The sequence below is a fragment of the Triticum dicoccoides genome, chromosome 3B (assembly GCF_002162155.2).
Source record: "Triticum dicoccoides isolate Atlit2015 ecotype Zavitan chromosome 3B, WEW_v2.0, whole genome shotgun sequence".
Taxonomy (NCBI): domain Eukaryota; kingdom Viridiplantae; phylum Streptophyta; class Magnoliopsida; order Poales; family Poaceae; genus Triticum; species Triticum dicoccoides.
This window is the reverse complement of record NC_041385.1, coordinates 859,465,091-859,478,846: the sequence shown is the minus strand read 5'-3', so window position 1 is coordinate 859,478,846 and position 13,756 is coordinate 859,465,091. Positions and strand designations below refer to the sequence as shown.

Genomic DNA, 13,756 nt, shown 5'->3' with positions numbered 1-13,756 from the left:
ATGTACGGAAGGCCTTGCTTACAAGGGCCCGGGCTGCGGCGTGGTGTCCGCCGAGTCCGGCATGAATTTCAGCCAGAAGGTTCTGCCCTTCCTCCGGTGGTGCTTTTCTTATAAAGCTCTCCTTCGTAGACTTTATAGGCTTTAGATCGCCGCACTATGCAGCGTGCCTCATTTTGGTCCTTGGGAAGTTCCTGCCTGGTTAAGTAGGCTAGGAATGGTTCTGTCCACGGGGCAATGACTGCCATTATTACGTGGGCTGAGGATGTTACTTCGTTGGCCGGGCCTCCCGTTGTGTAAGAGTGTTCGGAGTCAGGCGGTGCGGCTGGGTCCGGGCTATTATTTCCGGATTCCCCTTCCCATGATACGGATGGCTTGAATAGCCTTTCCAGGAAAATGTTGGGGGGGACTGCATCGCGCTTTGCGCCAATGCGTGCCAAGACGTCTGCTGCCTGATTGTTTTCCCGGGCTATATGGTGAAATTCGAGCCCTTCGAACCGAGCTGACATTTTTAGGACGGCGTTGCGATAAGCTGCCATTTTCGGATCCTTGGCGTCAAAGTCTCCATTTATTTGGGATATTGCGAGGTTCGAGTCCCCACGCACCTCTAGACGTTGAATGCCCATGGAGACTGTCATCCGGAGACAGTGTAGAAGGGCCTCGTATTCGGCTGCGTTATTGGAGTCTGTATACATTATCTGGAGTACGTACTGAACTGTATCTCCTGTTGGGACGTCAAAACGACGCCAGCCCCCAGACTAGCTAACATTTTGGAGCCGTCGAAGTGCATGCCCCAATTGGAATATGTGCCGTACTCTTTAGGGAGTTCGGCTTCAGTCCATTCGGCGAAGAAGCCGGCCAAAACTTGCGACTTGATGGCTCGCCGTGTCTTGTAGGTTATGTCGAACGGGAGGAGCTCAATGGCCCATTTGGCAATCCGGTCCATCACGTCGCGGTTGTTTATAATGTCGTTAAGAGGTACTTCGGAGGCTACTGTTATTGAACACTCTTGAAAGTAGTGTCGCAGCTTCCGGGATGCCATAAACACCGCGTACGCTATCTTTTGATAATGTGGATACTGTGACTTGCATGGAGTGAGGACAGTGGACACGTAGTAAACTGGCTTTTGAAGGGGGAATTTGTGTCCGTCCATTTCTCGTTCGACGACGAGTACTGCACTTACAACTTGATGAGTTGCTGCAATGTATAATATCATTGGTTCGCTGATGTTAGGCGCGGTCAGGACTGGGTTTGTTGCCAATATGGCTTTTATTTCTTCGAGTCCGGTCGTGGCAGCATCCGTCCACTCGAAGTGTTCGATGCGCCGGAGGAGGCGATAAAGGGGTAATGCCTTTTCTCCCAAGCGGGAGATAAAGCGGCTTAGAGCCGCCACGCATCCAGTCAATTTTTGTATTTGTTTGAGGTCCTTTGGAATATCCAATTGTGACAAAGCTCGGATCTTGGCTGGGTTTGCTTCAATTTCTCTACCGGATACAATGAAGCCCAAGAGCTTTCCGGCTGGTACGCCAAAAACGCATTTTTCCGGGTTAAGCTTGATGTCATATGTTCGGAGGTTATCGAATGTGAGCCTCAAGTCGTCTACTAGAGTTTTGACATGCTTGCTTTTGACGACCACGTCATCTACGTATGCCTCCACTGTTTTGCCGATCTGGTTTGCCAGACATGTCTGAATCATGCGCTGATATGTTGCGTCGGCGTTTTTGAGCCCGAAGAGCATTGTGTTGAAGCAGAATGGGCCGTATGGGGTAATGAATGTCGTTGCGGCTTGGTCTGGCTCTGCCATCTTAATTTGATGGTAGCCGGAGTATGCGTCGAGGAAACACAATGAATCGTGTCCTGCGGTGGCGTCGATAATTTGATCGATGCGGGGGAGGGGGAAGGGGTCCTTTGGGCAAGCCTTGTTGAGGTCCTTGAAATCGACGCATAGGCACCAGGATTTGTCCTTCTTTAGTACCATCACCAGGTTTGCTAGCCAATTCGGATGTTTTATATCTCTGATGAATCCGACCTCCAGTAGTTTGGCTAGCTCCACTCCCATGGCTTGTCTTTAGGCTCAGAGAAACGCCGAAGAGCCTGCTTGACAGGCTTGAATCCTTTTAGGATGTTTAGGCTGTGCTCGGCCAGCCTGCGTGGGATTCCTAGCATGTCTGAAGGGTGTAGGCAAAAATGTCCCAATTTTCGCGTAGGAATTCTCGTAGTGCGGCGTCTACATCAGGGTTTAATTGCGCCCCGATGGAGGCCGTTTTTGTAGGGTCCGTTGCATGGACTTGGAATTTGACTATTTCGTCTGCCAGTTTAAAGGAGGTGGACTTGGATCTTTTATCGAGTATTACGTCATCCCTGTTCACCGTAGAGTGCAGCGCAGTCAGTTCTTCGGCCGCTAGGGCTTCGGATAGTGCCTCAAGGGCCAGTGCGGCTGTCTTGTTTTCGGCGCGAAGTGCTATGTCCGGGTCACTAGCAAGAGTGATGATCCCGTTGGGTCCGGGCATTTTGAGCTTCATGTACCCGTAATGGGGTATAGCTTGAAAAATTGTGAAGCCTCTCGCCCTAATAGAGCGTGGTATCCGCTGCTGAACGGGGCCACTTGGAACATGACCTCCTCGGATCTGTAATTATCCGGCGTGCCGAACACCACATCCAGTGTGATTTTTCCTGTACAGCACGCTTCCCGACTTGGGATTATTCCTCTAAAGGTTGTGTTGCTTCGCTCAATGCGGCTCGAGTCTATTTCCATTTTTCAAAGGGTTTCCTCACAAACGGGGTTCAATCCGCTGCCACCGTCCATAAGTACCTTGGTAAGTCGAAAGCCGTCCACTATCGGACTGAGGACCAATGCGGCTGGTGCTCGGGCTGTTCGGAATTTAGGTTCATCACTGGCATTAAAGGTAATAGCCGTGTCACTCCATGGGTTTATTGTTGCTACTTGGTAGACTTCGGCAAGGCTGCGGAGTGTTTGTTTCCACATATTATTTGATGCGAAAGTCTCGAAGACTGTCAATACCGTACTGGTATCCCTGGGGTGGTGCTCTGTGAATTCTGGAGTTAAAAGCTCCTCGCCACTTTTGGCCACCTGCCGGAGTATCCAACATGCTCTAAGGTCGTGAGTTGGTGCGACGCCCTCTGTACTATGAATTTTACAGGGTCCATTGAGCCATCCCTCCAGTACGGTTCCATGCCCTATAGAGGGTTTTTGTTTTTTGGTGTTTGACCCAGGTGCCTGGCGATAATGCACCGTTTTATTTTGGACTGGGGTTGTATTCTGGGCCGGATCGTCCCAGAATTTTATTTCGATTTTTCGGACATTTTCCATCGCACATTATTTTTGTACTATGGATGCCAAGTCAGCGAAGCGTGTCATCTCACGGCGACTTATGGCGTTGAGGATTCCGATGTCCGTGCAATTATTGCAGAAGGATGAAATTGTATCCTCTTCGCGGCAGTCCTCTATCCTGTTCATAACCAGTAGGAATCTGGCCCAGTAATGGTGTACTGTTTGCATGGGCTCTTGCCGGATTTGCGATAGATCCCTTATGTTTGGGTGGGCGGGTGGATTTAAATCCGGAACCTCGCCCGATCTGAGGCTCAGGGGCCAAGGAGTTTCCGAACTCGGAAGCTTAGGTTCTTGGATGTTGTCCAATGAATCTGACCCGCTGCCTGACTTTAGGTTCAGGGCTTGAGTGACGTCCTCCCCTCCGCGGATATCCGGCTTGGAGGGATCGGGAATTCGGACATAACTAGTCCTTAAGATAGATGAAGTCTTGCCGCATTGTTCCTCCACCACTGCAACGTGGTGGGTGACCTGGGGAGAGTTATTCTCTCTCAGATCGGGTTTAAGACCAATCTGATCGTAGTCCGTAGCGACTCCCAGGGCGGCGATGCGATTCAAGAGCTCGTTTAAGGAAGAGAGCTTCATCGGATCTAGCTGCTCGGCGAGTTCCGAGTTGACGTGGAGATTGCTTTCGATGACCCGAGAAGTCATCGTCGGCGCGGTAGCCGAACAGGCGGTCATGAGAAAACCGCCTAGCCGGAGAGTTTGGCCGATAGCCAAAGCTCCTTTAGCCACAATGCCGTCTTTAAAGATGGGATGAGGCATCCTTCCTGATGGCGACGACATAGTGGAACTCTCAATGAAAGCACCAATGTCGATGTCAAAACCGGCGGATCTCGGGTAGGGAGTCCCGAACTGTGCGTTTAGGCGGATGGTAACAGGAGACAAGGGACACGATGTTTTTACCCAGGTTCGGGCCCTCTCGATGGAGGTAAAACCCTACTCCTGCTTGATTAATGTTGATGATATGGGTAGTACAAGAGTAGATCTACCACGAGATCAGAGAGGTTAAACCCTAGAAGCTAGCCTATGGTATGATTGTTGTTCGTCCTACGGACTAAAACCCTCCGGTTTATATAGACACCGGAGAGGGCTAGGGTTACACAGAGTCGGTTACAATGGGAGGAGATCTACATATCCGTATCGCCAAGCTTGCCTTCCACGCCAAGGAATGTCCCATCCGGACACGGGACGAAGTCTTCAATTTTGCATCTTCATGGTCCGGGAGTCCGGCCAAAGGTTATAGTCCGGTCATCCGGACACCCCCTAATCCGGGACTCCCTCAACCATCTTCCGTCAATAACTTAAACAACCATTTACTGAGAAGGACCCTATTCTTAACCTCAAGGTCATGAATGCCCAACCCGCCTTGGTTCTTGGGACGGCAAACCACACTCCATTTAGCCAGCCGATATTTCTTTCTCTCGCTATCTCCTTGCCAAAAGAATCTCGATCGGAAGTAACCCAATCTATGTAATACTCCTTTCGGCAACTGAAAGAAGGAAATCATATATAGTACCATATTACTTAGTACTAAATTTATGAGGACCAACCTTCCACCCAGAGATAGCAGTTTACCTTTCCAACTGCTAACTCTTTTTTATAGTCTCTCCTCAACGTATTTTCATTCAGCATTTGTGAGTCTCCGATAATGTATCGGTATCCCCAAATAAGTGTTCTAGTGGATGCATGATCCATGCAGTTACTCCAAAATTTCAGAGGCGTCAAATATATTTCAACATGTGAAACACAAAGTACCTCCAACGACATAAAGTCTCCCATTGTTCTCCTTCGAGCCTGAACAAACAAAACACAAGCTCAAATCACCAGTGGTAAATGTTGAGGCCACCTCCATGCCTTCACAAACTTTTTAAAAGCATGAGCCCGCACTCTGGAATGTTTCGGACGAGCCCAAAATACCAAAAGAAACAAGCCACACAATGAGCTCAAGATGGATTCATATTCTCCAGGGGCAGCTCGTCTTTCATTTCCTCAAAGGTTTGACGGCATTTGAGAATCCTGGATCTTCAAGGACGGTGGGTAGAGACTGCAGGCTTAGATTTTGTGGATACCCAAAAATAAATTTTCGTATAAAGTTGGGAAGAAAAATGACCACATGTTAGAATATGGAAATTTTCTTTTGCATGGGGATAATACACTAGGAAGGGAATGGGGATGACTCACTCAACAGGCGGACGCAATACGGCGACTTGTAGGCAGCCCGGCGATAACCCATGGTGAGGCGAGTGAGCCAAAATTGTGGTGGCTGGCTTGGCTTCCCATGGAACAAAAGGCCACTTACAACTCGAGAGGTTACATGCATGTGACGTAACTATTACACGCACCGACGAGACACACCTACTACATAGTACCGCTTGCTTGCCTCTTGGGTGGTTTAGGCACTGTCCCACGCATGCATGCACATACTTTCTCCGTCCACGAATAAGTGTACCTCTACCTTTTGGTCCAAGTCAAAGTTTTAAAATTTTGACCAACTTTATATAAAAGAGTAGTAACTTATATGACATCAAATTGGCATATTATGAAACTACATTTCAAAACGAATCTAGTGATACTAATTTAGTGCCATAAATGCTGATACTTTTTCCTATAAAGTTGATCAAAATTTTAAAACTTTGACTTAAGACAAAGGCTAGATGTACACTTATTCGCGGACGGAGGGAGTATTAAGTAGTATCTAAAATAGGAGCCAAGCACACCCTCATATGGGTGCTTCACCACTCATTAATAAGAATAATTCCAATAAGCAGCAATACCCCACGGGGGATGCGATTTGGACCGTACGTTGCACCACGCGTGTTTGCACCAGCTAACCTAGCTAGGCCGGAATGAAAAGTTAGAAGAATACAAGAGTGATAGAGATGTGTGAGTGACAGATGCGACAATCAAGTTGGTGACATCAGGTACGGCAATAAGCCCAACGAAGGATCCAGATTAAGGCCAAGTGGAATAAGCCTACGGGCTGATGTGGCATCTACCGGGTCCACGTAGTAGAAATTAGGGGGGCAACTCCAATGCGCCGACGCAAACGGACATGGATTTTGTCCATATTTTGTCCGTTTTGGTTGGTCGAGCGGACGGGCATGTTCGCTTTTTGGTTTGGGTTGGGTGGAGCGCCCAACGAGGCCGACGAATTATCCGTGTGGTCTTTAAAAAAATTAAATACCCATAAAATTTAAAACAAGCAAATAAATAAAACAAAATTGTATAATAAAATGGTCGGTCAACTGTCGGTCATAGTCCACTTAAACATAAAGATAAATTAAAAACTTAAAAAAGGCACCTCCCAGCCGCACAACAGCCCTAGGTGTCGCCCTTGTCGTCAGAGACAGTGAGGTCGAAGAAGGCGGCGGCGGCGCAACCCATGGGAAGGCGTGCTGGTATGCTGCTTGCGCTGTCTCCTACGCCATTTGCTGCGCCACACGCGCTCCTCCTCCTCGCGCTTCCGCCACTCCACCTCCTCCTCCTGTACCCAGCGCTTCTCCTCCTCGCGCTCCAGCTGCATGAGGCGCTCCCCTTCTTCCCGCTCCGATGCCAGAGCATGCTGCCTCCAGTGCTCGAGGTAGGGGTTGAGCTGCTAGCCGTGGGGGAGGTTGACGTCGTGCCATGGCAGCGGGACGCCGTGCTGCCATTGATACGGCGCACGGTCCACTGGGATGTATAACCAGTCTCGTGGTCGATGTGCCTTCCCCGCCTACGGCACCAACAAGAAAGCGTCCGACGCCAATGCGCAGAATGACATCGTCGAACTTGCACTTTCCCTTTCCCTTGCTGAAGAACACCATGGCGGATGCACGGGCTAGCTGGGGTTTTCTGTTGCCAGCGAGGAGTGAGGGTGGCCAGATGTAGACGGAAGTGGAAGAAGAAGTGAATAACGCCGGCCCCTCCTGCACGCTTGCATTTAGAAAAGACCTGGACACCGGATGCTCCGAGCCGCTGCCATGCGGGCTGATGTTAGGTGCATGCATTCACTATGGCCGTGTGGGTTAGTTGGGTGGCCGACACATGGGCCCATAGGAGAAATTGAGCGGACACGCGGTGCGTCCATCTCGTTTCTGTGTGGACGCAAATCGGGCGCAATTTGGGCCGGGAATGTATCCAGTCGGACAGCGAGTGGACCAAATATGGGTTTCTATTGGCGCGTTGGGACGGAGTATTCCTATGTTTCCACCCAAACGGATACACGCGGACAAAATGCGTTGGCACGTTGGAGTTGCCGTTAGTTACACGTTTTGCATAGAAACCGATGCCAACTGAGATTCAACATGTGGTGGTCACAATTTCTTGTCTGGTAGAGGATCCCCCCTCCACCACACTATCTCATCACTCGCGTGGAACCCTAGGGGATGGTAGGATGCATGTCGCAAGGGCAGTGTTTCGGCTGGTGTTTAGCATTCTGTAGTGGTGGTGCGCAGATGTTCTCGTGACTGGCTGCCCCATGGTTGGACATGGGGTGTGCTTGCTAGGCTGAAAACCCTGTCTGGCTTTGGCTAGGTCTACGGAGGCGGTGTCTGTGGACGTCATCAGCTTCTTGAAGTCTCCATCATGGTTGCTCCTGGTCCATTGTCATGCTCCTAGTAAAATCTTGATCCTTTGGATCGAGCTGGGGCGGCGCTTCGGTGTCATTTCCTTCCTGAAGGTACCACCTTGGAACTCATGGTTCGTCGGCATTTAGCTTCGCTTCCTCGTGGTGGCTTGTTCATGGTTGAGGGCTTCCTTGACTCCATAGTGATACTTAGTGTCCATTTGTTGTCTAACTGGAGTTGTATGAGGTGATGTTGCTGACGTTTAGCACCTATGTATCTTGCCTTGGAGGCGTGTGTTGTGGTGGTTTGGTGTTTTGCGTCGGTTTGTGTGATGATCATTGCTTTATATATAAAACAAGGCGAAAGCCTTTTTCTTCCAGTGATCAACCTGTGGTGGTTATACAGATGGATTAAACTCCAAGTTTGTTACTTTGCGTCTTGTTAAGCTGGAATATTTTTTCTGGGTATTGCTAGGTCTCAGTCGATTGAGATTTAGCCAAGTCTCGATTAAAGTAACATAACATTCAGGCGAGAAAAATAAAAATGTGCACGGATCTTAATATAAGATCTTACGGATATAGTATCGACCGAGAGTTGGCAAAATCTTAGTCGACCAAGACTTAGCAAGATTGTATTTTTTTTTTCTCGCTGGGACGTCACCTTATTGATAGTGAGGTACGCGTGGTGATTTACCAAACAAAACTCTTCAACTATATATAGTGTCCCGCACTGCTGTGATGTGGTATCAGTGGTGATGGTGTGCATATATGATATGTAGGCGTCTATGCTGTACTCACTCGATGTTTCTTGGAAAAGAGAGAGAAATGGAGGGCCAGCTAGCCAGCACGGATGGACGAAACGAATATATGATCGGTGATGCGGTACTTGGTAAAAAGAGGCAATCATCAGCAAGGACGACATATGCGACCCCTTGAAAAAAATATGGATGGATGGATGGATCCGTCCTGGTGGATGGTGCGGTTGATAGATAGATATATTAGTGATAGATGTGCATTGACATCAGCCTCCACTCCACTTGCCGGCCGGCAGCTTATCGCTATCTTCCTCCTCTATCTATCCCTGATCGAAAGGAAATCAAAAGCAAGCAAAGAGCATGTAGATCCATGACGTGTGCCCATGGATGCGACCTCACCTGCCCCCGCCCGCCTATAAACCTGCCGTCGACCACACCACCTCCCAAGTGGACTCCTTCATTCCATTCCGTTCCATTTCCATACGTTTCTTCCTCAAGTCAAGTGGCTCTCGATCCCACCACCAACATCTTCTGTCCGTAGACCGTAGCTTCCTGGTGCCTGCAGGTGGTAGCTATCTTCCGTGTTCACATCTCCATCGATGAAGACGAAGCAGGCTTCCAAGGCCAAGGCGGCGCCGTCGCCGGGGAAGGAGGAGGAAGCAGTTGCACCGGGGGGTTTCCGGAAGGGACCATGGACGGAGCAGGAGGACATGAAGCTGGCGTGGTTCGTGCGGCTCTTCGGCGAGCGCCGCTGGGATTTCTTAGCTAAGGTGTCAGGTTTGCAAGGTGGCGGGTGACCCATGCCGTGCCATGCGATGCCATGCGTGCGCCTCCACGCATGCATGCATGCAGGCATGCATGGGACCAAAATATGATGTAGCCATGGTCCTTTGTGTGCTAACGCTCTCGCTCTCCGCCGTCCGGCACCTCCCGCTCTTGTGTCTGCCTTGCCTACAGGTCTCAACCGGACGGGGAAGAGCTGCCGGCTCCGGTGGGTCAACTACCTGCACCCGGACCTCAAGCGCGGCCGGATGAGCCCCGAAGAGGAGCGCCTCGTCGTCGACCTCCACGCCCGCTGGGGCAACCGCTGGTCCCGCATCGCCAAGGCCATGCCGGGCCGCACCGACAACGAGATCAAGAACTACTGGCGCACCCACACCCGCAAGCTCCACAAGGACACGCGCGCCGCCTCTGCTGCTTCGGCCTCCACGACCACGACCACGTCCACGTCCATGTCGGCGGCGTCTCCGGCCACCACGTCCAGCTCCTCCTCCTCCTCAACGAACGACAACGATAACCACTCGCATCACGGCCACGGCGACCAAGAGACGGCGGCCAGCCAGGAACAAGCAGATCACCAGCTGCTCTACACCTCCGGCATCGGCATGGACAGCCACCTCCTTTGGAACGACGCCCTCATGGACTCCTACGCATGGGGAGCGGCCGCGCCGTCTATGATAGTGCCGCCGCCTTCATCGCCGGTGTGGGACTACTGCTGCTCGGATTCGCTCTGGGGAATAGGTGACGACGAGGTCGAGTACAAGAAGATGCTCGCCGTCGCCGGTGCCTCATGATATTTTATCATACATCATCGATCTTTCCTTAGTCAATTATAGATGCCAACTAGCTGAAGATGCTTACGTGCATGCGTCCAAGTCATATCCTAGCTGAGACGAGACTTAATATGTACCAGTGATCCATCAGTGCATGCCTGCCTTGGGATTTATGCTTTTGTACATGTAATCTAGCTCCATGTGTATGTATGATAGAGTAATAAGTACACATATGCATGTAGTTATTTGTATTAGTATAATTTTTAATATCTCCTTAATGTTTTAGCAATGTATAATAGGCTACTAGTTGTACTACACATATACTAGTCCTTGAGAATTCAGATGGACTTTGTAAAGAAATAAAGATTTGACCACCATGAGTATATCTCCTCAATCTATTTAATCTGGATGTATTTGTACAATATACACACACAATATGTTCATTCATTCAGGATGTTGATGCCGAAGTAGGCCCTTCTTTAATTCCAGATATCGAAACTAAAGGCTGGCGTAATTTGCATAAATGGAATTAGCATATTCCATCAAGTACTTCATAATTAAAGAGAATCCGCATAAGAAATGTATTCCGAGATCGATCAATCAATCAATCTATTCTGATACCCAGAATCTAATAATTGCTTCAAGAACTCGCTAGAACCTCTACTATACCTTTCTATTTCAGCCTCCAATTCCTATACCTGGAGAGGTTCACAAGGGCACGTAACTCATGAAGATGCTGACCTGAAGATGATCATCTGATCGTTCCTGTCCCTGTCCTACTTTCTCTAGCCATCTTGCATCTAGAAGAAATATTTCCTATGCATCCTTTTCATGCCCCAATCTCAATCAGTTAATTCCAAATGGATCCTGTGCATGATCTCAAACAGCAGCACTGCTATGATCGATGATCTGCAGTACTCCTCGCTGAGATAGTGACAGGGATCGCCAGTGGGTGATCAGTGGTTGCAAGTTGCAACTAAAGTTGTGAGGCATAAATTGAATAAAATTAAGGAGAGGTCCAGGTGGTTGTGATAAGGGAGCATAGAGTTAAAAATTGTGGTGACAAAAAGCTAGGTGGTGTGTGTGATAAGGAGCCAGCAGCAGCATCAACTTGTTTGCTATCTTTCTTGCAATACTTCTAGTATTATCTTGGTCATTGCTAATTTACTCCATCTGGCTAGCTAGTGCTTCATCAAAAACAAACTTTAGTTTCTTTCTTGCTCTTAGTGGTGCACCCTCTTGCTTGCTAGCTTGTACATGTGGTACTAATGCTAACCTCATCTTCCCACTTTTTTCTGCACTTAATTATATTGCTCCTCCAGGATGGATGTAGATAATATATATTCAAATGATCTAGATACCTCTTTACCTAGCTCAATGTCATTCAAGGGCACTATCATGGAACATGCATCCATGGTTGCCACGCTTAGCATGCAAAAGCCTCAAACAACGAGATTAAGCAAGATATGCTCTGATTCAGAAGGATACTACACCACACGCCTAACTAATCTATTGAAGGATGCCTCCACTCCGTGCACATATGAGAGGAAGCACGAAGGAGATCGATGTACACTTTGGACTTAATTACCAGGCCTAATTTCGGTACACATCACACCTAATTTTGGTATACCCATAAGCCATCACACCTACTTTTGGTAATATCCATGACGAATGCAGAGTGTGTCGTTTTGTCTCATGGGCTCGTAGAGTATTAAAAAGTTATAAAGTCCATAGCTCTTCTTTTGGAAAATTTAGGATTCAAAGAATGCAGCAGTCTTTCACAATGAGTCTCTATTATATTGTAACCACTAGAAACATTATTTCAGAATTTACATTCTAGACTTTTCAGTTCAGGGAACCGATTCAGAAGGTCGCCTATACGTCTTGGCAGCAATACCTCTCATCGGGCTCTGGCATACCCATGTAACCCTTGCTGTTAAGTTGTGATCCAAATTCATATAAAGTATAAAGGTCAACTTCTGATGAGCGGAGCGGATCCTTTGTAAGCGACCGCACACAATAAGTTGATCGAGTTGTAATCCCTGGCATTTGTAACCTCTCCCGATATAGTGAAGTTTCACTGGTTGATGCCTGTGTTTTTTTTTCCTTAGGATTGGAGGGGTTTTACACATTAAAATCTTGTGTCCCCTGTGTTTGATTTTGCTCTTCGTCGTTCATATTGCATGTCGTATTTCTAACACTAGCCAAAGTGTTAGTACTTAGAGTAACAAATTCAGGTAGGGAAACAATTTATATCTATTACCTCTGTTCCATAAAAAAAATGTATTTATGCGTTTTTCTCAAGTCAAATTTGTTTAATCATGATCAAGTCTACAGAAAAGTACATTGACATCTTGAACACCAAATTAGTCTCATGAGATTCCTTATGAAATATATTTCCGTACTATGTGTATTTGGTGTACGTTCTAGATCTTAGCACATTTTTATATAGAGTTGGTCAAACTTAAGCAAGTTTTACTTTGGATAAACGTAGAAGTTCAATTATTTTGGAACGGAGGGAGTAGAAATTTGAAAAAGTGTTGAAACTTCAATTATTATGCATGCAGATGTTTTCTATATATTGTTGAAATTTTATTAAATATGTTAATTTGTAAGGAACAAAAAATGAAAAAAAAATTGGCCCATAGTAGCAAATCGTAAATCCATTTTATGCACATATTTTTCTTATTTACGTAACCTAAAAAGGGAAAGATGTATTAATAAATTTTTATATACATAGCTCACATCTATATAAACATGTAAACTAATTTTCAAAATATGAGTTTTAAATATTCCTAAAGGTTCCATGGATTTTGATGGCTAACTCAACTTTATAGATATATTTGCTTTGTTTTGACGAAAAAGTGCTACTAGATTTCAATCAGAAGCTAATATTGCACATTATTCATTTACATGTCGCGCGTCGTGATGCTCTTCGATAGTGGAGCGACAAATATAACCCATGAGGAAATCATGTTGTTTTTTGTCTGAGACATGATCTCATGACTCATGACAAGTGATCTAATATTGGTTGGAGTTAACACCGAGTTTTTGTACCAAACATTGTTTCATGATTTCCTGAGGTAAAAACTGGCAATTTGACATTTACTAACCGGCTGTGATAGCGACAGGGTAAGCGCAATTTCCATTCTAAAGGTGTTCCTCTAGGCCAATGATCCAGCCTTTATTGGTTGAATCTGACAACATTTCTATGGCAACAAACCTAGCTAGTGTGTTTTGTCGGGCCTTGGGCTTTGTTTCCTGCACATCTATTGTGTGCGACTTTGCTGCCTTCTTTTTGCGTGCAACCTAGATGGCTAAGGGAATAAGTTGATCCACGCAAACATATCTAGGTTAGGCGGAGTGGAGTGCGTATAAAAACACCATTGGCTTGAGGCAAAATCTATGTGTGTGAGCTCACCACTTTCTTGAAGGCACTGCTTTAGAAGATGGAGTTTACAACTTGCTTTCAGGGTGTATAGATTTCGATATGGATTTTGTATACGGTCCAGGGCCGGTCCTGAGGGGGGGACGGCTGCCCCGGGCCCCCCAAATC

The 13,756-nt window shown here is 47.3% G+C and overlaps 1 protein-coding gene across 1 annotated transcript; it reads left to right on the top strand.

The window, feature by feature from the left end:
- The first annotated feature begins 9,030 nt into the window (after positions 1-9,030).
- LOC119279021 (transcription factor MYB59-like) lies at positions 9,031-10,577 on the top strand. Its single transcript, XM_037560441.1, has 2 exons — positions 9,031-9,424; positions 9,605-10,577. The coding sequence occupies exons 1-2, from the start codon at positions 9,247-9,249 to the stop codon at positions 10,219-10,221; spliced, it is 795 nt and encodes a 264-aa protein (XP_037416338.1). The 5' UTR covers positions 9,031-9,246; the 3' UTR covers positions 10,222-10,577.
- The last annotated feature ends 3,179 nt before the right edge of the window (positions 10,578-13,756 follow it).